The sequence below is a fragment of the Hippichthys cyanospilos genome, chromosome 19 (genome assembly GCF_059441005.1).
Source record: "Hippichthys cyanospilos isolate Australia breed blue-spotted pipefish chromosome 19, RoL_Hcya_1.0, whole genome shotgun sequence".
In the NCBI taxonomy this organism is placed as follows: Eukaryota; Metazoa; Chordata; class Actinopteri; order Syngnathiformes; family Syngnathidae; genus Hippichthys; species Hippichthys cyanospilos.
In genome coordinates this window covers 15,754,818-15,776,093 of record NC_142387.1, presented here as the reverse complement: position 1 = coordinate 15,776,093, position 21,276 = coordinate 15,754,818, and the positions used below count along the sequence as shown (strand labels likewise).

Here is a 21,276-nt window from a genome sequence, read left to right as displayed (position 1 = left end):
ATACTTTGGCAACTTCCGCGTTTAGCCTGGCGCCAGCTCCGATTGGTCAGTGTGTCTCACGTGACGTTTATCCAACCTTTGCGATCGCTCGCGTTCCATCAATTGTTTTATCACTTTTATCATTACGCAATAGGTCAAACGGGACAAAACGAACGTATTTCATAAACCTCGCACCAAACCTTTAGCTAGCGCCCCTATACCTTTAGGGCTACACTGGGCAATTCCAGGCCTCGAGGGCCGGTGTCCTGCATGTTTTCCTGTTTTCTCTCTCAAACACACCTGATTCAAACGATTAGGATCATTCTCAAGCTCCAGCAGAGCTTGTTGATGAGCTAATGGTTTAAATCAGGTGTGTTAGGGAGAGAAAACTGGAAAACATGCAGGACACCGGCACTCGAGGCCTGGAGTTGCCCACCCCTGCATTTTAGGGCAACCGTTCGTTCGAAATTCCCGGTTTGGCAACCTCATTTCACCCCCTTCTCTCTTTGAAATGCTTCTGTCTGTTTCTCCGAAACACAGAGCGAAAGTTCGTTTGTCTAGGGGAATGAGAGCAGTTCTGGATAAAACGCCGTCGATTCTCTTCCCGCCGCAACTGACAAAGTCTCCCTTCAAACAAACAGCCCAGGCCTTGTCTGCCGATTCTCCGCGGCGTCATAATAGGAGTCACGCGGGGGCCCTTGGAGGAAAACGTATGGCCTCTCCTGCAGGGACGGCGAGTGTCTGCGGCGTCCCGACAGGAGGAGGGCGAGGAGGAGGAGGAGGAACCAAGTCGTTGAGCATCAGCGACCAAGTGACACCATAATGGAGAGCATGTGCTTTTTCGCTCATTGGATTAGCCGGAAAGACCGACAGAAGCCTGGCTTTCCCCGACATGCTGTCTTTTGGCCTCCTTGGGAAACTGATCATTTTTGGTGGTTGATGGTTAGAAAACGCCGTCCGGAGTTATCCCTTGGAGGGTGCGTTACCATGGCAACCAACTTCAAAACCGGCGTGACTGCGTGTAAGCACCTTTCGTGTTTCTTTCTTTGTTTTCCAAACCGTTTCAAGAGCTTTCCTCTTTATTTTATTTTTACATTTGCTGATGACTCAAACAATATTAGCATTATTAAATAATACATATTGAAAGGTTAAAAAAAACATCCGATTTTCTCTTTGTAAAATAATACGATCATAAACTAAAATGATAAAAACTTTCCTGATCTCATCAGTCGATATTGGCTATTTTATAACGTGCAAAATCAGCCAATAAATAAAAAAATGAACATATTACAGCATAATACAGGTTTCAGCGAGTTTTGCATATTTTTCTTTCTGTTGTAAAGTGAAAATATAGTTAGAACAATAATAAATAAATAAAATGATAGAAATAATACAATCATCAACTAAAATAATACAAAAAATATTTGTTAGCTTTCCTGATCTACTCAGTCAATAATGCCCATTTTACAACCTGATAAACAACTAATTTAAAAAAAGATAAACATATTACAGCTTAATGAAAGATTCAACAAAAATCGCCCGATATCTTCATATTCTTCTTCCTGTTGTGAAGTGAAAATAGTGAGATAGTCAGACGTAATAAAATAAAGAAAAATAGATTGAACAAAATAATGGGATCAAAAATAAAAATCATTCGACCGCAAACTAAAATAATACAAACGGTTGTTGAAAATATTGTAAAGAAGTCAAATGCTGTGCCTCAGTTGAAGTCTTAACTGTTGTATGCATTAAATAATGAAAACAACAGAAAAGTTCTTCCTCTGGTTTTGGAAGAAACGGCCCGGGTGTGCGTGTCCTGTTTGCTGTTTGCGCAGGCGCGCTGATGCTGTGCGTGTGCGCGGCGCCATTGCGAGCCCGTTTGGGCACCACGCCCAACATCAAGCACATCGTGATGGGCAGGTGTTTCCATTACGTCACGCTCGTCAACCCCGACATCAGGTAAGCCTTCCGGGGCGTTGCCCGCTTTCTTTTCTGACATTCATTGCAGTTGAAATATGCAATCAAAATAAAGTCCAAGGCGGGGCCGTCCCTAGTTTTGCATGGAACCAAAACAAAGGCAACCTTAACCCTAACCCTCGTTACACAGAGAAGAACATGCCGCGAGGTCTTTTGGGGGCTATCGTTGTTATTTGGTCGTGAACAGCGTGACAACCTCCCTTGTCATTCTGCTTCCTTTTGTGGTCCTTCGTCACAAGTCTTGCGAGCCCCGTGTCAGATTTTCCTGACGCTGCGGGCCGCTGCTAATGGGATGCGGGCCACGTTTGGCCCCCGGGCTGCGGTTTGAACCACCATGGTCTAAAATGATAGCATGTGTGTAAAAAGGGCTAAAAAACAAACAAAAAAAACAAGCGGGTTATCAAAACAGACAAGCGTGACAAGTGGTGCCCACGGTCACCCCGAGTCAGCGTCTAGCTCCGCCCCTTATGGAGGGAGGTCCCATGAGCCATGCGGTTTGACTGTCCGCCGCAAGGTCCGACTGCGAGGAGATCTGGCGGGCGTTCGAAGAGGCGGTGGTGCGGCGGGCGGCGTGCCGCGTGGGCGCCGAGCACTACCGCCGCATGTTCCGAGCCATGCCGCAAAACTGGGCCTGCGACCGGGTAAGCTCCTCCCGCTCAAATATAAAAAGACATTATTTGCATTCAAATATTTTTATATATATATATATATAAAAAAAGGCTAATTTATGAGCAGAAGATGTCATTTCCAACGTACGGCCACGGGCCCCTTAAAAACGGACGGCCCCCGGGCCGGGCCCCCGTTTTGGATTTTTTTTTTTGCGCAGCAGTTTGTGTTGTGGAGCAAGACGAGGACGCTGATGGAGGACTACGCGGCGGTGGCGCGCGACGCCTGGACGCTGGAGGACACCTTGGCGGGCTACATGTTCAACCAGCTCATCTGGTGCGGCCAACAGGAAGACTCGAGTAGGCCGCTCCCCGCCGGGCCGGGCCCGGGCGCGCGCCTCTCTCGCCGCCTCTCTCACCGCCTCGCTCGTCCTGGTCCTTTGCAGATTTCGACTTCGCCTCGTGTCCCGAGTGGTCGGCGTGCTCGCATCATCCCGTGCGCTCCTTGTGGAGGCAGGCGTCCAAAAACGTGAGCGCGGACCCTCAACTCATTCCATCCCAAAGACGGAGTGTTTTGCTTTTCTTTTTGGAATGATTCATTTTCCTTATTTGTAATCTTGGAAAAATGAAGGATTTTTCTGGGCACATTTCTTCTTAGGTCAAAAAGATGCTTTGTATTCTTTCCGTAAAAAAGTCACGTCGGTTGACAGAGTCAAAACTTTCTTGGAAAAATGACTTTTTTTGTTGTTGGAGAAAAGAGATTTAATCTTACAAGAACTAATCCCCCCCCCGCCCGGAAAAATAATCTTTTGCTTCTTCTTTTTCCAGGGACACAGTTGAAATCGTGTCTTGTGTTGTTTTTTCCGCGAATGTTTTGCGTTTGTCAGTTTGCGGAGGCGGCGTGCGGCAACGTGACGGTGCTGCTGAACGGCTCCATGGAGAAGGCCTTCGACAGGAACAGGTGGGCTTTGGGCGCCGTTTCAACCGGAGGCCGAACGGTGCTGGATTTCTCTTGTTTTTTCTCTCGCTCCGGCAGCATGTTGGCAAGCGTGGAGCTGGACGGTCTGAATCCGCAGAGGGTCCGCTACGTCAACATCAAGGTGGTGACCGATCTGGATGGCCCCTTTATGTGAGGACCTTTGAGCAAAAGTTGACCTTATCTCACAAGCAATGACGCTCGTCTAGTTCATCATGAGAAAACACAAGACTGAGCACGCGCCCCGAGTGACGAGACGGAGAGTCCGGGAGGGGAGCCGAGCGATTAAAAAACACTCGCTATTGTATTCTTTATCCTCTGCGAAGAATGACTCCTATCGCCGCAGCGCCGAGAAACAGAGAGGAGCTGAGCCCGCGGTAGAAACCGTGCTTCCTTTCTGTTGACAGAGAGTCGTGCGGCGGGGGGTCGGTCGCCGACTTGATCCGCATCCTTCAGAACAGGGGATTCCGCTGGACGTGCTCGGACAACGACAGGTGAGCCCCCGCCCCCGCCCCCCCGATAGATGGCTTTAAGCCGATGCTCCCGGCCTGACTCGGGCAAACGCATCCGCAGCTTCCTGACCGTCCTGCAGTGCGTCCGCAAGCCGGAACACCCCGCGTGCCGGACCTGCCCACTCAACTGATAACATTTCCGGACCCCCGGACCGGTTTCGGGGCCTTTGCCAAAAGGAAAAAAAAACAAAGACAGTTTTGCTGGGCTTTTTTTTTTTTTTTTTTGATTTTAGAAGAAAGCTTTTTCTCCAGAGAACGACTTGTATTTTTATTTATTCTGAATTTTTTCTCGAATTTTTTATTGAATTCTTTTGGTGTTTTGTTGTTGTTTTTGCCGAAAGAAACAAACTAAAAATAAAAAATAAAAGGCGGGTGGGGGGGGGGGGGTCATTCTCTATTTGTTGACTTTGGTTACGGCAAATATTTTGGGAACGGCAACCCCCGCGATAAACGAGGGAACACCGAACACATGGGGCGCCAATATTATTTTTGTCCACTTGGGATCGCCATTCTCCGATTCAATTTTTGTTGTTTTTTTTTGTTTTTTAACTGGAATGTGCGTGTTGTTAGGCAAAGTTCCAATTTTTGCAGTTGGCTAAATTCGAAGTTTGTCTAAACACGTGGCTGACTTCATTTCATTAACGTTTTTTTTCGTCTGATACTATCCTGTGGTGGGATTAGCGGCGTGAAACATATTTTAGGTACATGTTGTACTTAAGCTTCTTTTATTTGGAGTAAAATCATCTCAAACATTGCCTGTCTTTTCCATAGTGATCACCACCAAATTCTGTATACAAACCCGAAACTTTGATGGAATAAACCCGCAAAAAGTATCCCAATTTGGTAGCACCTTTTAGTTTTATCACCTTCAAATCTGAAGAAAACGTTTTGGTTTTTTTAATGTAATGAGAAGCATGTGTTTTTGCTAGTTTTTCCTACATTTGCATAGTTGACATATACATTAGTTTGCCGTTAAAATGTCCATCAATCACTCGTAAAAAAAATATACATTGAATAAAAAAAGGATCGTCCTTCCTTTGGCCGCTGCTGTATTGCACTCAAGCCGCTGGCGTCCCAAACCGTGTCCCTTTTGTGTGGACCAGAACCTGCGTGGTGTCCAGTCTAGCTGCCCCGCCGCCCTGTCCCGCCTTCGCCGCTACGAGCTCCCTGCGGAAACACGGAGAGTCCGTTCCATCATCGCCCCGGTCATGAGAAGAAAGCGTTTTCGCAGAAAGGCGGGCGCCCCTACGCGCGTGCGTCTGTGGCATCTGGCAAATGTAGCTAATCAGGTCGTCGCAGAAGAAATCGTTCCACAGGCCGTCGTGGATGAGGCCCGCGCAGTCCTCGCCGCTCTCGTGGCCGTGGCCCCAGTTGTCGGGCTGACCGGGCTTCCACTTCCTGCAAAACAATGCGCGCCATCACATGAAAAGCTTCCTCAGGTGGAATCAAAGTATTTGAGATCATCGACGTCAAAGCGTTCTCATGCGAATGCTGGCTTGCTAACCCAAACGGCGGCAACACATTCACGATGAGTAGGTAATATTGGATTACCGTATTTTCCGCACTGCATCGGATGATAAGGCGCGCTCTCAACCAACGGCCCATTTTAAAAGTCTTTTCGTATATAGGCCGTAACGCATTATAAGGGGCGTTTTCCCGCACTATGAGGCACACCACCAATGAATGGGCTATTTTCAAAGTGTTTTCATATACTGTACAGGGCACGGCGCATCGAATGGAAGCTACGGTCGTGGCTTGACTTGCGTTATGCATCCACTAGATGGAGCTGCGCTAAAAGATTGGAGCGAATTATTGTCACGTGTATAGCGCGAAACCACAGAATCGGCAACAAAACATTCAGACAAATCAGTCAAGCTTTATTACCGTATTATCCGCACGATAAGGCGCACCTTCAATGAAAGGCCTGATTTCAAACCGTTTTCACAAGGCGCACTGCGTTATGAGGCATATAGAATAGAAGCTACAGTAATGGCCGGGCTCGTGTTATGCATCCACTGCTGGTAATTACCAGGTAGCGGGCAATTCCTATTAGCGTCGCGAGCTTCCAAGGTAAAAGCAACAGGCAAAGAATCCCAAGAAATTTTGACGGTACTGACGTGAAATCCGGTCGGCTGCCGTCCAGCCAGCGCCACACGTTCTCCTCCGCCCGGTCGGTCAGACCCATCCAGAAATAGCCCTTGCCGTCGGTCTGCTTCCGCAGCCAAGCCTGCGCCAAAAAACACAAACAATCGTCGACTTGAAAAAAATAGAAGCCGCGCATCGGCGCAGAAAATGTACAAACAAAAACGGCGGTTCGGTTTGAGCGGTTGGTTGGGACTGGCCTGTTGTTCCGCGTCTCGGATGATCAGCAAGGAAGCCGAGACCTCTTCGCATGCGGACTTTGCGTCGTCGAAGCTGCGCAAATCTTTGGAGAACGTGTAGCACGTGTCCCTGTGGCCGAGCCACTCGGGCGGGCACCCTGCGCGACAGCAAATCGCGCCAATCGAATCCGGCGCATCCTTGTAGATTACCGATGTATACATTTTTAAGATTTTTTTTTTTTTTTATGAGTTGTGAAGGTAAACGGGCAAGCCTGACTTTGAACGCATCCAGCGTAGTGGCGCTTTGGGCCACAACACGCGTTTCTGGCAGCAGTGAGCTCGATGAGAAGAGCTAGCATAACCATGACGTTTTGTTTGCCGCTCTTGTCTTCAAGCGGCACTCGTTTGAAGGTTTGGAATTATTTCCATCGGTCCGTCTATGGCGTTTCACGATACACGCCGGCATTAAGCTGGTCGACTCTTGTTAGAGCTTGTGTAATTCTTCTTTTTGGTTCTTCAAAAGAGACTTATATGACAATATCCTGTTTCTTGACAGGGAGAAAGTCAGACTAGACATCTTTAGATATATCTAAAGCACAGCGTGACGATCACCCTTAAAATGTATTTGACGGCCCGCCGACTTAAACTGAAAGCACCATTTGGCCCACGGTTAAAATGCGTTTCACACCCTTGATTTAAAGGGCGCAAGAAGGGAAATACATTGTTTTCTTTTTTGCACGGTCTCTCATAACGACGGGGGTCTCGGAGGAGGTCTTACCTGGGGCCCCCGGCGTCGGAGCGGCCGCCTCGTCTTGGAGGGACACCGGGCTCAAGGGGACGAGGACTCCCGGCGGTCCAGGGGGTCCGGCGGGCCCCGGAGGCCCCGCCGGTCCTTGCGGTCCCCTCGGCCCCTGCTCCCCAGCCGGCCCGATGGGACCCCGGACGCCCGGTGGGCCCTGCGCTCCCTGAGGACCGGGCTGCCCGTCTCTACCCGGCAGACCGGCGGCGCCAGGCTCGCCTTTACCCCCGGGAGGTCCGGCTCTTCCCCCGGACCCCCTGGGGCCCTTGGAGCCGGGGTTGCCCGGGACGCCCGGAAGGCCCCTCAAGCCCGGAATGCCGGGCCCGCCCGGGGTTCCTTGCTCCCCTCTTGGCCCTCGTATCCCCGGGGCACCTTTGTCCCCTTTCTCGCCCTTCTGACCCGACTGACCGGTCGGTCCCGGAGGTCCTTTGTCCCCTCGTGCGCCCCTGGGACCGGGTGGTCCTGGAAAAGAATCGCAGTCCAAATGAAAGAAGCTTGCATCCACCGAATTCCCAACGCGCTCCTCCTCGTTCGGGTGGCGGGTGACAGGGCACGTACTCGACCGGTCAACGGCCAATCACGGCCCACGTAGAGCCAGGAAAGCATGAAAATCTCGAGGGAGAGCGTCGAGCGTAAACGCGGCAAGACATAACCGAGAGAGAAGGGAAACCCGTCCCTCAGAATCATCCTGGCCGCCGTGGCTCACGAGTCTTACCTTGCAGGATGGTGAAGTTGGTGATCAGCTGAGAGTGCTTTGTGTCCACCAGCTTCATCTCCTCCATGATGATAGAGAGGCTGGTGACCTCTTTGTCCAAGCGCGCCGCCAGGTCCTCCTGATGGGATCTCAGCCCGGCCGCATCCACCCTCACGTCGGCCACGCTGCCGTTGAGGCTGGCCAGGAAGTCCGAGTGGCGGGCGACCGCCTCGGAGCAGCCGCGCAGGGCGTTGAGGTCGAGGTTGATGGCGCCCAGGAGCTGCGTGGTGAAGCTGACGTTGCCCGTTACGCGGTCCAGGCCCTGCTCCGACCGGTCCAGTCGCATCTCTAACCGTTCCAATTCGGAAGCCGCGCGATCGCCCAAGTCCCTCTGCCGTTCCAGGACCTCCTTCAGGGACTGCTCATGGGCGTCGGCCAAGCCGCTGGTATTCTGCAACTGGCTGGACACCGACGCCAGCAGGGATCCCACCTCCTCCAGGCTGTCGTTGTTGGCTTTGGAGAGCGCCGAGGTGTTGGTCGCCAGAACCTGCAGGTTGTAGACTCTACCCCGGAGCCACTCGGTATCGCCGAGTGTCTGTCTGGCGGTCTGTTCCAGGCTCTGGAAGTCCTCGCGGACTTTCCGGATCTTCTGACCGGCGTCGTCCACGGAGCGGTGCAGAGCCTCGATGAGGCCGCGCTGCTGCGCCTGGCTGAGGTTCAGGCCGCCGATGCTCAGCAAGACCTGATTCTGGATCTGGACTTGCTGCCGGAGCTCCCTCTGCAGCCGGCCGGTGTCGTCCCGCAGACCCCCGAGGACGCCGCCGTAGGAGCGCAGGGTGCCGTTGACCAGGCGCAAGGCGGCCGCGTTGCTTTCCAGAAGAACCCGAACGGAGGCCTGGTTGCTCTGGATTTCCGAGCCCAGGTTTTGCAGCTGGCTCAGCTTGACCTGGTCGCCGCGGAGGTGCTCCTCCATGGCCGACAGCTGCCTCTGGAGGGCCGACACCTTACTCTTGAAGGCGTGGATCGCCGTGGTGGCGTTCTCAGACTTTTCCCCGCTTTGATCATCTAGGGATGGACATTTCTTCGAGAATTTAAGGTGCGCCTCCGACGAATGGCCTAGTTTTAAAAGTGCTTTCAAATATAGGGTGCGCCGCATTATACGGCGCATAGAATAGAAGCTACAGTAGTGGCTGGGTTTGCACGCTTACCTAACTTTTTCAAGTCGGTCTCCACGGCCATAATCTTCCCCCCATAGTTGGCGACGCCTTCCGAAACGCTGTCCACTCTTTGCACCACTGGCGCGAAAGACAAGTCGAAAGTCAAGCTCGGCCGTGGCCGGAATGGCCTCCAACCGCAGACATCATTAATGAAAAAGGATCAGCAGAAAGGGACAGATCCCGGGAACAAATCCCCGCACATTTCCCCTGGACGTTCAATAACGGTGGAAGTGATTAGTGTAACTCCCCGGATGAAGTCAAGCAACGTAAATAACATCGGATTTCATTTGCGTTGCTTTTAGAAGGAGACACATAGATCCTGCGGGACGGGAGGTGACCTGCCAGGAGGGGTCTTTAGCAAACAAGGGGGGGCGGGGGATCAAAGGCAACCTGGGGGAGCCTCTTCACGCCCCCACAGGCGACACCGGCGTTCATTTCCTCTGGAATGTGTCTGGGATTTCAAAAAGGCGAGCCGGTACGGAGCAAGATGGCTGTCAAAAAGACGCGTGCGCCTTCTCCCGCTCGGAGCTATCAAGGGCAACCAACGCTCGCGCTCGATAGGCTTCCGACGAAATAACTGGCCGCCGGCGCCGCCAAACTTTACGTGACCGGGATTCTTGTGGCCGGCAACGACGGCGTGAAGATGATGTCGTGCGCGCAAAGCGGGAAAAATGTCCCAAATGAGCCAAACGGAGCTCGTCGGGCTTCGATCTTAAGGATGATGGGTGCGCATTTTTTCAAATGAAGCTTTCGTGGGCCGTCTGCCGCCAGTTTCTTGGAAAATGGCGTCCTTTTTGTTGCGGTTTATCAGCCGGTGCGTCCGAAATTGAGCGTGCTTTGAATTCTGCGACCGCGACGTGCGACGTCTCTCCGTGAACAGTGCAGACTCTCCTTCTAGTTTTTTGGCCTCCTTTGAATCAACGTGCAGCAAAATCTTAATACCTCAGCCATCCAAAAACTCGTTATGCGCCGACCAAGATGGAATTGTTCTTTGAGGTTCTTACAAACCTAGCGGGTTTCATTTATTCAACAAGAAGGGGAACAAAAAGCAAATTGCCAACTCCGTCCCGCATTTACAGCACTGCGATAATCGCATTTTGCTTTGAAAAGAACAGACAAAAAAGGAGACAAATCGCCGATTGCGTCATCGCCAGACTATCGACAAAAGTATCTTGTGTCGCGGGGCCAAAAAGACAACAATCAGCCAAACCGGAGGTGAAAAGTGAGCACTTTCATTTCCGTTTCTGGCTGCTTTTAGGGCAGGCCAACAAAGCCCGGAGAGGACCTGACCTCATTTAGCCTTCGCGCGTGTCACTCGGGTCAGGGGGAGGTCACGCAGAGAGGGTGCGGCGGAGAACCGGGCTCCGACGCGCCGTACGTCACGCCGAGGTCGCGCTTTAAAAAGCGAGTTTCGCTTGCCTCGCGGCCCATCTGGGATGCATTAGGTCCGCATGAAAGTGTGCGAGGGGGACACGGAGACGCAAAGATAACCCGCTCCCCTCCACATACGAACCTAACTTCGCCGTTTGCAAAGTAAGAAAAAAGATCAAGGAATGCGCGGCGGCGCATATGGCAATGTTTATGACAATTACGGTCGGAGCGTTTCGAGTCCGGTTCGCCAACCCGACCTGGAAAAAAACAATGAGTCGGAGGAGGAAATGTTGCGGGATGGACACAAACTCCGAGACGTCAGGCCGGATGCGTGGACGAGTCGGATCACCCCGACGTCAACTTGACTTCCTGGTACTCGCCTGAATAAAATATGTTTGTTGGAGAGACCGGCTGGATTTTGTTCCCTTTGGACCGGGCCAAGCTGACGGCTCCTGACTCCGGCTTGACTTTTTACCGCGCGGGCATGAATTTTCCCGGCGCTACCTCGCTGTTTTTTAGTAAAGCTCAAGAAACGCAGCCAGCGACGGAGAAGAATTCTTACGGCGTCCAAGTACACAAAGATCCGATTTCACGGTAGAGTGAGTTGAAAGCCATTCATGTGGTGATGCTAATGGCTTGCGGGTGTCCGGGGATTTTTCACTAACCGGGCCCTATTATCACCTAACCTGGGTTGACTTTGAAAGGCTCGCAACATCGTCAAATAGAAATATATTTGGACTTTCGGCCCCTCGACACGTTCGGTAGCATCGGCCCTATTTACACATACGTATATGTACGTGAGTATTCCGAGGCAAAAGAAAAAGGCTAACAGCTATTCAATGATGCAGATTTCGCAGGCGGGACCGCGCAGGTATAATGTTAGTGTATGTATTGCAAAATAGAAGCTTTGCCGCACATTTAGTTCTTGGACCGACGCTCCTTTGATATAAATCGGCCACAATGACCATACCGGGCCGACGCTTGTCGCAGCTGACAGCAGCTCGTGCGGCCTGAAGTTCTTACGGCAGTATTTTCAAGAAAAGAAGCGAGAGGACCGAACCGCCGTCCAAATCCTCATTTAGTTAACTGATTTAGTTTAGCGTTTTACAGTTATAGATTCGTGATTTGTTTGGCTTGATCCTGTTTTTTGGCGCCGCCTCTGGCCGCTGTTGGTATTACATTTTGTAGTGAGGAAGGACGGCGCGGCTTCTCGAGCGCTGACCGGTCCTCGCTGATACGATAGGTCAGCGCACGGGCAAAGTTATTCCACTTGACTCGTTTATCAATTGCGGTCTTTGGCCAATACACGCAATCATAAACTCGGTGAAACACGGACGCCGCGCAACTTTGGGTATTTACGTTAAGATAAGCTGGAGGAGAAACAACTGCTTTGAGAGCATTCAACGTTACGCTTGCGAGGCGTTCACTGACCGCTCGCAATGCGGGCAGTCTGAAACACAATTAAAGCACATCAATACATACCGTAACTTAAGGATAAGAAAACAAGAAGACACGAAGAGATTAGGCAGATGAAATGTACTCTGTTTCGCTTAAGTTTGGACATTGTTGCCAAAGTGTCAGTACGTCTCGTCCACGTTAAAGTAGAAAACACCGGAATTTCAGAATATAATATACATTCGGGGGATTACGGTAAGCGGGTAAAATTCAGTCAAAGGTGAGGCCGCGCGCTCCTCGTCTGACCTTTATATCCGAGGACAGCCACGGCGACGGTGAGGAGCGTACACAGCACGTAGAGCGAGGCGATGGAGGTCTTGAGCGCCCATTCCTTCTTGCACTTGGCGCACTGGCTGCCCTCCTGGATGGCTGCGGGAGGGGGGGAAGCGATTTCAAGTCTTTACATAGAAAAGGCCGCATTGAGGGGAAGTCTTTTTGTCGTGTCCCACATCTGGACAAACAGAGGTCTACATGAAAGCGTTCTCTTTGGGCCCCCGGGCGGCCAAAGGGCAAGGGGACAGCGAAACAAACTCCTCCCCCGCAAACTTGTTTACACTCCTGCTTATTTTCTTTCATGGCGCCGCCATGAAGAAAACTCAACAAAGCTAGGAATCTATTATAACGCGTGTCATTGTAACGCCGGGGGTCAACCTTGCCGTTCCTCTGACGGAATTGGGAGTGGAGTCGACGGAGAGGTTGGAGACTCGCGGAACGCGCTCCCGGGAACACGGCCGCGATTCATTTGCGATCGGGGGAAGTGTGGTGGGGGGTGGGGTTTTCATACACCTGCAACAAAACTCACCCTGCGCGCCAACCCTAGCCCTACATCCTAACCGATCCCACAAACTAACCCGACCTTATTATCCTAACCCTAGCCTGATCCGGGGCCCACCTCTCAACCCCGACTTCTAGCTCCTAACCCGAGCCACCAGCGCCTAATCCCAGGCCGAGGCCAATCCAAGGTCTACCGCCTAACCCCCAAATCATGGCCTCTAACCCTAACACCAACTCATCAATCTCAAACCCATTCCTCAACATGCTCATTTCTCCTAGCCTCAACCTTCCCCTAGCACAAATCACAAACTATTTCTCGCGCTTTCCATTTATCTATCATCCCGACCCTAACGCCGACCATTCCTTCAAAAACCACTTTTTCTTGTCCTATTTCCTAAAATTCTCAGTATAACCTGACTGAGGTGCAGGAGTGAAATTGCCAGTGAAAATTCAGTTCTTTCAGCCCAATCAAATCGAATTTAAAACGGAAAGCTATCCACAGCCAGGACAAAAAGGCCCATCTCTCGGTCGCCGACAACCGGAGGGTCGAGTTTAGACTCAAACACCGTAACTGCTCTTTTAAACGGAACCTAATCCCAGCTCCTAAAACCAACCCTCAAAGCACACGCCAACCCACCCATAAATCCATCCTTATCCTACGCCAAAAGTTCAAAACGCCATGAGCTTTCCACACCGATTTGGTTGAATTCCTATCAAAACTTTGCTTCCATTAGGCGTGCCAGGCCCGCGCTTGGGTTTATAGACATTGGACTGAAATTCACCTCAACGCATTGCCAACATGACAGGCCGGGAGATTTACCGTAAAGGCGGAGGAGATTTGCTCCAGAAATGTGTGTGTGTGTGTGGGGTGGGTGGGGGGCTCACTTATTAAAAGGCGACGTTCTACTTACAGTAAATAGCCGTCAGGGTTTCCGTGGGAGCAAACGGGAACGCAAAGCGATGAGGTCACGGGCCCCCTGGCCTCCACTCCGACAGACTTCCGGGAACCCGACCGACTCCAAAAGGACGGATTGATGATTTGAAGTCGCCGTCTCAATGAAAAGTCATGGGATTAGCTAGCGAAGGTCAGGTCCCGGTTTTTGCAACCTCAAAAATCATTACAACGAGAAAAATGTAAAAAAGCCACAACCTTTCGGATGGACTTCAATCTACTGGCGGGTTTGCGAGCTGGGGCGGCCCCCGTGACTCATGCGTACGGCGCGCTTCTCAACCGCACGGCGGAGCTGCCTCGCAATGCCGTACCGCCTCTCTCAAACGTATGACCCGCAGGTGTGTTTCTTTGCCAAAAAGAACCTTTTGCGTGCGTGTGGAAACACAATCACAAAGTAACAAGGCCATCCCTTTACGCCCGTCTGTTACGTTTGTTCCGCTGGAATGGTAATAGCATCTTGGGTCAATTTGAAGCCGGTTCATTGGGAATTAGCGCATATTTCAGGGCACAACTAAAAGCATTCCATTTCCTCAAAAGCTGCCAGTGAGCCTCATTAGCTTATACAGTGCATACATCAACAAAACAATGTATTTGAAGGATTTTGGTTACCATTTGACGAATAAAAAATTCAGTTTAATATTGAATAGAATCTTAATTCTTTGAAACTCCTCTTTGGTCTTGGCATTGAGCTAAACTTTGAAGTCTTATGTCATCAAGTGGAATTTTTCCACCATTCTTCATTTCCTGTGAGATGTAAATGTGAGTTTAGGATCAGTCGCTTGTTGTTTCCTATTTATTTGAGTGCCAAGTTGATTTGAGTTGCAGCAGCATCAGTGGACCCTTGAGGCCCCCCCCACGTCCAGTCCCCCCCACCCCCACCCCAAAGAGGCCTCGTCGGGCTCCGCAAAGATTCAGAAAGACAAACAGGTCGACTTTCCAAAAAACTACATCAACACTGGAGTTGGAGCTCGGGATAGGGAACAGACTTACTCAGCGGAGAGGATTTGAGGGGGGCTGCCGAGCGACTCCGGGTTCGGTTACAAAGCAAAACACGGGAGTCGAAACACTCGAAGCGTTGCGGCTCCGCGAGTGCGTATGTGTGTGGCCTACAAGCTAATGACCGCCTCATTAGCATCTAAAAAAATAACATAGCAACGAACGCAATGCGATACCGGCAAAAATCGGTCAGCCTCAAAACGGAATCGATTCAATCTTCTAAAAACAACACGATGCACACGCAGCTGTTCTTCCGACGGCTTACAGCCAAACCTCGGGAAAGACGAAGTGTTTAAGTTTCAGAAGAACAACAAAAAAAACGTCCTTGCTCCAAAAGGCAACTTTCGCCATGTTCCCCATCCCAATGTGAAAAAAAAATCTCCCAAATCGGGCAAAGCCAAGGCAAGCGCTTCAAAGCCAAATAAACATCTCCGTGTCACTGGACGCAGTAATGCCGAAATCAAATAAATAACATCTTCCCTCTGATGAGCAGCTGGGATAACAAACCCCGACCTCGTCCCCACCAAAACACGGAATCCAAGGCGCGTCTTTCTCGGCCCGGCTTGCCTCTTGGAAATATTTGGGGGTAAAAGCCAGCGTTTCTTCTTCTGATGATTTGTTTGTGGCGAAAACGGCCCTCAGAAAAGCTACAAGCAACATTTGCAACAATTTGCCCGACGGGTAGAGTAATCCACAAATGGACACCTCCTCTTTCCTGACTTCTACCAGCGTGGAACTACGTTCAAGATCTTGGTTCTTCACGTTCTTCCGCTGAAAAGTCAACACGCTGAGCTGAAGTTCCTTTCCCCCTGTGAAATCCAAGAGCTCATAAAACAGGCACGCAGAGTCCCGTCGGATCGAATCAGACCTAACGGACCACAGATCCTTTATATCTGGTTGTTGTACCGTATTTTTTGGACTATAAACCCCAGCAGACTTTAAGCTAACACTCATGAACTTGTGTCACGTATCGGCCGCACTGGACTATAAGCCGCAGGGTTCAAAGCGTGAGAAAAAAGGGACAGCTAACGGTCCCGATTTTTACGGCATTTCCAAAGATGAGAAGAAGGTTATGTTTAAAGGGGCCGCGGCGTGAACATTTTGGAGCTTTTTCTCCCAAAGTATTATTCTCCTTCATTGACGCATTCTAGAGATTTTGATTTTGCTTATTTTGCGCTCTTGCGCCGGAGCCGACCGAGAAGACGAAAATGGATCGGAGCGCGCTTATGACGACGGTAGAGTAAATACACGCTGACCTTATCCGCGTCTATTAGTTTGCGCTTGGACTCAAGTCTCCAGCCGGGGCTCAAGTCGCAAAGCCGTCCACGAGTGCCATAGAATTCGTGAACGGAAAGGGAGCGGTGACACAACGATAACTCGGACGGAAGAGTGACACGCGGAACATTCAATTACGCGGTGAAAGGTCCAAAAGCAACACCGGCGTCAACGCAAAGACCGAGAGGACCTCAGGTGGCCAGCCACGGAAAAGTTAAGCGCCACCTTCCTTCTGGGTGGCCCGGCGCGTCTGCGGTCGGGGAGCCAACCGGGGGGCGCGGCTTCTTGGCTATCGCGTTCCAGACGTTCCGCGGGACGACGGGCCGGGTGATCCGGTCAGGAGATCCTGGACGTCGGGGTGACGAATACTCGTCAACGAACGCCAGACCGCAAATCGTCCGGAGCGTGACCCGACGTCACAGGGCTGCACTTTATGGCCCATTCCCGCTGGGAAAGGTTTGGGATTTTTGCGCCGGACGGACGCCGGGGACTTGCCGATCCAAAGTCATTAGGCGGGGCCAGACACGATCGGAGAAAGCGCTCACAACAGAAGTTTGCCGACGGATTTGATAGGAGCCCGTAAAAGAACGCGGGTGCCTCGGATGGCTTCCCGCCGTATGCTGCATTCCAAAATCAATGAGTCAGACCCCCGCAAGAAAGACCCGGCGAACTCCGGCGACGGCTCCCTTGACGTCCGCCGGGGTTATGACGCTGTGACTCGCAGAGTTGGGGGAGGAGAAGACTGCTGCTTTCCATCACTCTCAAAAAGGGTGCGTCGGAAAAGCCCTAAACGACCCGTGCCATCGTACTTTGAAACGTTAAATCCGTGCGTATATATTACGTCGGTTACTTTGGGAATTCCATCTCCTTTAAAATGGGTCGGCCGCATTTCTAAGCGGGAAGTGAAACGGCTTGTTCCGAAAGCCGGCCGCTGCTATGAAAACCACAACGCCGAAAAAAACCAGACTTAACCAGACTGTAGCGATGGTCTGGTTAAGTCTGGCTGGAGACCTCAGATGTAAAAGACTGGCCAACGTTGCTGTTTGTAACATGGTGGCTAGATCAGTTATCATTTGAGACCCGAAAGCATCACGTCTTATCCGCTCGCCCGTCGTACCTCTTCCTGTTTTTCCCGCCAACACCGGCTGGATCTCCTCTACCTTCTCCCACGTTCCCCTTCCACCCCCTTTCCCGTCTCCCCGGGATGAAATATCTCCTTGTCGGCTTCCGACCTCGCCTCCCGACCGTCTGGCTGTACATCATCTGATTTTTTTTTTTTTTTTTTGTTTACACACTCTTTGATACCGAATGTTATATCCAGGACACGCGGCTTACGCCGTACGCGATCATTTGACCGTTTGACTTTTGCCGTATTCGGAATAGAGCGGCAAGAATCTCTGACGGGGAACGTATGGGGAAAATGTAGAAACAGAGACACGGCGGGGCTACAGAAGACCACGACAAAACGCCGCAATTTATAAAAGAGGCCGCAAAACCGCTGCAAAGGCAATCCAAAATTCCTGGCACTCCTTCAAAAAGGCAGCAAAGCGTCACATGAGCGACAGTATGTGTTAAAATCATCATGCCGCTGAGCGACGGGGACAAGGCTACGCTACGTGTGACCCTGTTAACCGGGATGGTGCGCGTCGTTGCTTCTTCCGCGTTGGCCACAACGGAGCAACCTATCCACGCGTGCGCTTGCAAGTGGTATCTGGAGACATGTTTGTGGACGGAAGTGCAGAAAAAATGCCTGAGCAACATAAGCTAAAGGTCAAGAAGCAAAGATTTCACAGGGTCCGTTGAAATTCAGAATTTCTTTGGATATTTGGTAAAAGTGTCACCCCTAGGACGTCGGCAACGTCTCAGTCGGACGGGCGGCTTTTTTAACGCCGGTGGCCGTTTGTCCTCGGCGGCGATTACGGAGAATAACAACCGCGTTACGACCCGGGGTGGCGTGGCGGCCGTCCAGGCCCGCCGTATGTATTCACTCACAACATGTACAGTACGTGTGCAAGTCATACAAATGTCCGTTCGTGCCTTTGTGTAAACATACGTCATGCGCGCATACCTTCTGGATGATGTTTGTGTAAGATGGAGAGGGAGAAACTAACGCGCTGCCGTATGTTCGGTCCAGAAAAGCCCACTTACTACTTTTGGTACCTCCTTGGAACGCGTGATGGATACGGAGGGCGTCTTTGCCTTTACCTCTTCGGACCTAAGCGACATGCTGGAGGACGTGACACCTTTGCGTGTCTTGACCAATAAATACGCAAGTTTGCTAAGATGTTAGCCATTCCTGGAAGGTGACCCGAGCAAGATTTACCAATCAAAGTCAAGTTGTGACTGCTACAATGAATACGGTTCATTTAGCATGGGTGTCAAACTCATTTTTATCATGGGCCACATTGTAGTTATGGTTTCTGTCGGAGGGCAATTGAGAATGGGAAGTGAGATGGATTTTAATCATTTTGAAAACAGAGGCCGCAAAATACTGTTCAAAAGGGGTAATGGTAAAAAAAAAAATGTATAGAAGTTGTAGAAAACATGCAAAATTTGCTATCTTAGGCAGAAATTTTAAATCGTAATTAGCATTTCGTGGGCCATATTCAATGATGATCAAGCCCCCGGGCCTTGAGTTTGACACCTGTGATTTACAGGGTTTAGGAGCATTTTGGGGCGGTCTTGGAACAGATTAGGATATTTACATGTAAAAAGCCACGCCACCTATGAAAGATTCCCATTTCGATATTAATTCTGACGAAACCCGAACAAATTAATTTTGCAAGTAGAAGTACCGCTATGCTCATGTTTGCTTTCTGTATTATTTGAAGCCTAGGTGTCAAATCGTAATGACAGAATTCCCCGCGCCGCTCATGGCTTTCAAAAGAAGCCGAGCCGGCAAAAACAAACAGGATGCTCCTCGTCGGCCGACTCGGATGACAAGGAATGCGTTTGAACACAGTTTGGGGGCTCCTCCGGGCTCTGCCCGCACTGGGATGAAGACCTCCCCCCAAAATACGCGAGCCCCCAGCCAAATGTGTCAATGAGCAGAATATTTTACGAGCCGCGGAAAAAATGCAATCAAGCATCAAATGGTGTCAAATTAAGAAAAAACAACAACATTCTAGTTTCTAAGTTCCCCTTTATAGGACGCATCCTTTCTTTTGGTCTTCAATACTGGGGAAAAAAGCGTGTCTTATATTTGGGGAATTACGGTATATGTCTAGACGGCCTTATTTCGGACACCGCAGGAATACTTCGGGCATTCGGTCAGAGGTGCTGCTCCTCGCCAATTTCATTTTGCATAAGCTTGCGTAGTTGCGGTCTCTGCCGTGTTTTCGAATCGGAGGGGGCGGCGGTGAATTTATTCGGATAAAAGCGAGAAAACCTAGAAAGGTTGTCGATCCCCGTTGAGGTTTGGACATTTAGCCATAAGACAAGCATGCTAATGATCACAGGGAGCAAGAATTCAGTCTTAATTGGGGGGGGGGGGGGGGGGGGTGCACTTACCAAAGCGCTTGTATCCAAAAGACTGTACTTCCTCCTCGTCTGCAAAGTCGTCTGCGTGACATAATCACAAGCACATGACATAAATAGCTTGGAGATAAAACATAAACCAATCCTACAGATTACTTCATATGGGTGGTGTACATATATATATATTCTTAGATTATAAACTGGGATGTATTTGAAGACTCCTCTGAAGATCCCCGGCGGAACCGAACCTGTACGCGTGTGGCGAGATGCTCGGAACACACTTCCAGCAAAACTGTAAATGCCTGATGCATTTATTTTGTTCATCTTTACGTGTGGGGTCTGGAAAAAACACTCTTCTGAGACTGTAAAAATTCTTGTGTCCCCTCGACCAGGCGCGTAACACTGCACTACACTGACGATTCCGGGTTTAATGATAAACAGATGGGGCTAACCCAGTGGGGGGGGGGCACTTGGGGAAGATGTTTTGGCGAGGGAGGGGTCACAATTGAACCCAATCGTGGTGAAGTCAACTGTCAAACATGCATCCCTGTGTAGCACTATTTCTGAAAGATGCTAATATATATATATATATATATATATATATATATATATATATATATATATATAAAATTTTATCAACGATTTTTTAAAAAAAATCTCCTTCTTTCCCCCTAACACTTAAAAATAAATATATAAAAAGTAATATTAGTTGAACTCCGAGGACATGAATAAACATCTTTGGGATGTAGTTTGTGTTTCTCAGACATTTAACACATCATAAATATATTATAAACGTATAAATACATTCAATTGTGCCTTTGTTACTTCATGAGTGGGTTTCCGATTAAAAAAAAATAAAATAAAGAGTTTCTGACACTTTGATTCGATACACCCACCTCCGGGTCATGTTGACCTGGAGACATTTTCGCTGTTCTGAAAAAATGAACCTCCACCCCCGTTTAAAACTAAATATCGGATTTGGATGATGCAGATGATGCTTTTTCTTGCAAACAAACATAACGGGAGGGTTAAGAAGTAAACCATTTTTGATTCCATTTTTTAAAGACGATAAGACCACGGTTCCCATTGACATCAATTATTTCAAAAATGATGACCCTAATCTGTCGTGTACCATTTTTATTATTTGTGCTCTTGCAGCTGCAAGCCATTCCATCTGATTTGGGGCGACAAAATCAATGGCTCGGCACTTAGGGACAAACACACCTCGGCAACTCCGAAGGAGATTGGAACATGCAACCTCCGAACTGTGCCGCCTCGCTAGTTAACTGTCACGTAGGTGCAAAAGTTTTCGATTCCTGAAGGCGACTGCTTCAAAATCATATGGCGACGACGATGACGACGGACGCTACCTTTCATTGCGTTTTGATTGGTCGCCGGGGCCACAAGAAGACACGAAGGAGCGCCGTCTCTCACTTTGTGCGCATCGCAACATCCGGCGCAAGAAAACAAAAAGTTTCCGAAAGTGGGCGGCTGTTGCCTTCAGAACATAGACCAAAAACCTAAGAGGTGAAAACAAAGTCCACTTCTCGTCGGAATCCCATCCTTCTTGTGCTTCCTTGAAGCGGGACTGATTGGTTCTGATCCGGTCTCTCCCCTCTCGCTCACTGCTCACAACTTGACCAAGACAAGTCAAGCTAGACGGTACAACCTCCGGTTGTTACTTGCAAAATTAAAGGAAATGCGTTTGACGTTTATTAACAACAAACATATCAAATGCTATTTATCACCTACTGTCAAATTAGTACATGTCCATAATCTTTTTTTTTTTCATCGCGTGTGTAAAGTTTAACTCGGCAATTTGATCCACCAAGAAGCAAGTTAACGCTTAGCATACGAACCAAACAGAACTGGAGTATTTTCATCGCTGTGACGAGG

General features: G+C 49.8%; 2 protein-coding genes across 3 annotated transcripts; one reads left to right on the top strand and one right to left on the bottom strand.

Annotated features, from left to right (window-relative positions):
• The first annotated feature begins 401 nt into the window (after positions 1-401).
• LOC148408130 (ADP-ribosyl cyclase/cyclic ADP-ribose hydrolase 1) lies at positions 402-5,084 on the top strand. 2 transcript variants are annotated; one of them, XM_088402199.1, is made up of 9 exons: positions 402-1,000; positions 1,815-1,938; positions 2,471-2,597; positions 2,786-2,921; positions 3,008-3,090; positions 3,449-3,522; positions 3,598-3,690; positions 3,945-4,031; positions 4,111-5,084. In XM_088402199.1, the coding sequence occupies exons 1-9, from the start codon at positions 802-804 to the stop codon at positions 4,178-4,180; spliced, it is 993 nt and encodes a 330-aa protein (XP_088258325.1). In that variant the 5' UTR covers positions 402-801; the 3' UTR covers positions 4,181-5,084. The 2 variants fall into 2 exon arrangements, with proteins under 2 accessions (XP_088258325.1, XP_088258324.1); XM_088402198.1 differs by having other exon boundaries at positions 403-1,000; positions 2,783-2,921.
• On the bottom strand, positions 4,758-20,961 carry LOC148408129 (collectin-12-like). Its single transcript, XM_088402197.1, has 10 exons — positions 20,751-20,961; positions 19,414-19,464; positions 12,153-12,275; positions 9,072-9,158; positions 7,885-8,928; positions 7,149-7,631; positions 6,392-6,528; positions 6,167-6,276; positions 5,299-5,447; positions 4,758-5,216 (listed from the first exon to the last, which is right to left on the bottom strand). The coding sequence occupies exons 1-10, from the start codon at positions 20,755-20,757 to the stop codon at positions 5,206-5,208; spliced, it is 2,202 nt and encodes a 733-aa protein (XP_088258323.1). The 5' UTR covers positions 20,758-20,961; the 3' UTR covers positions 4,758-5,205.
• Positions 20,962-21,276: the final 315 nt, after the last annotated feature.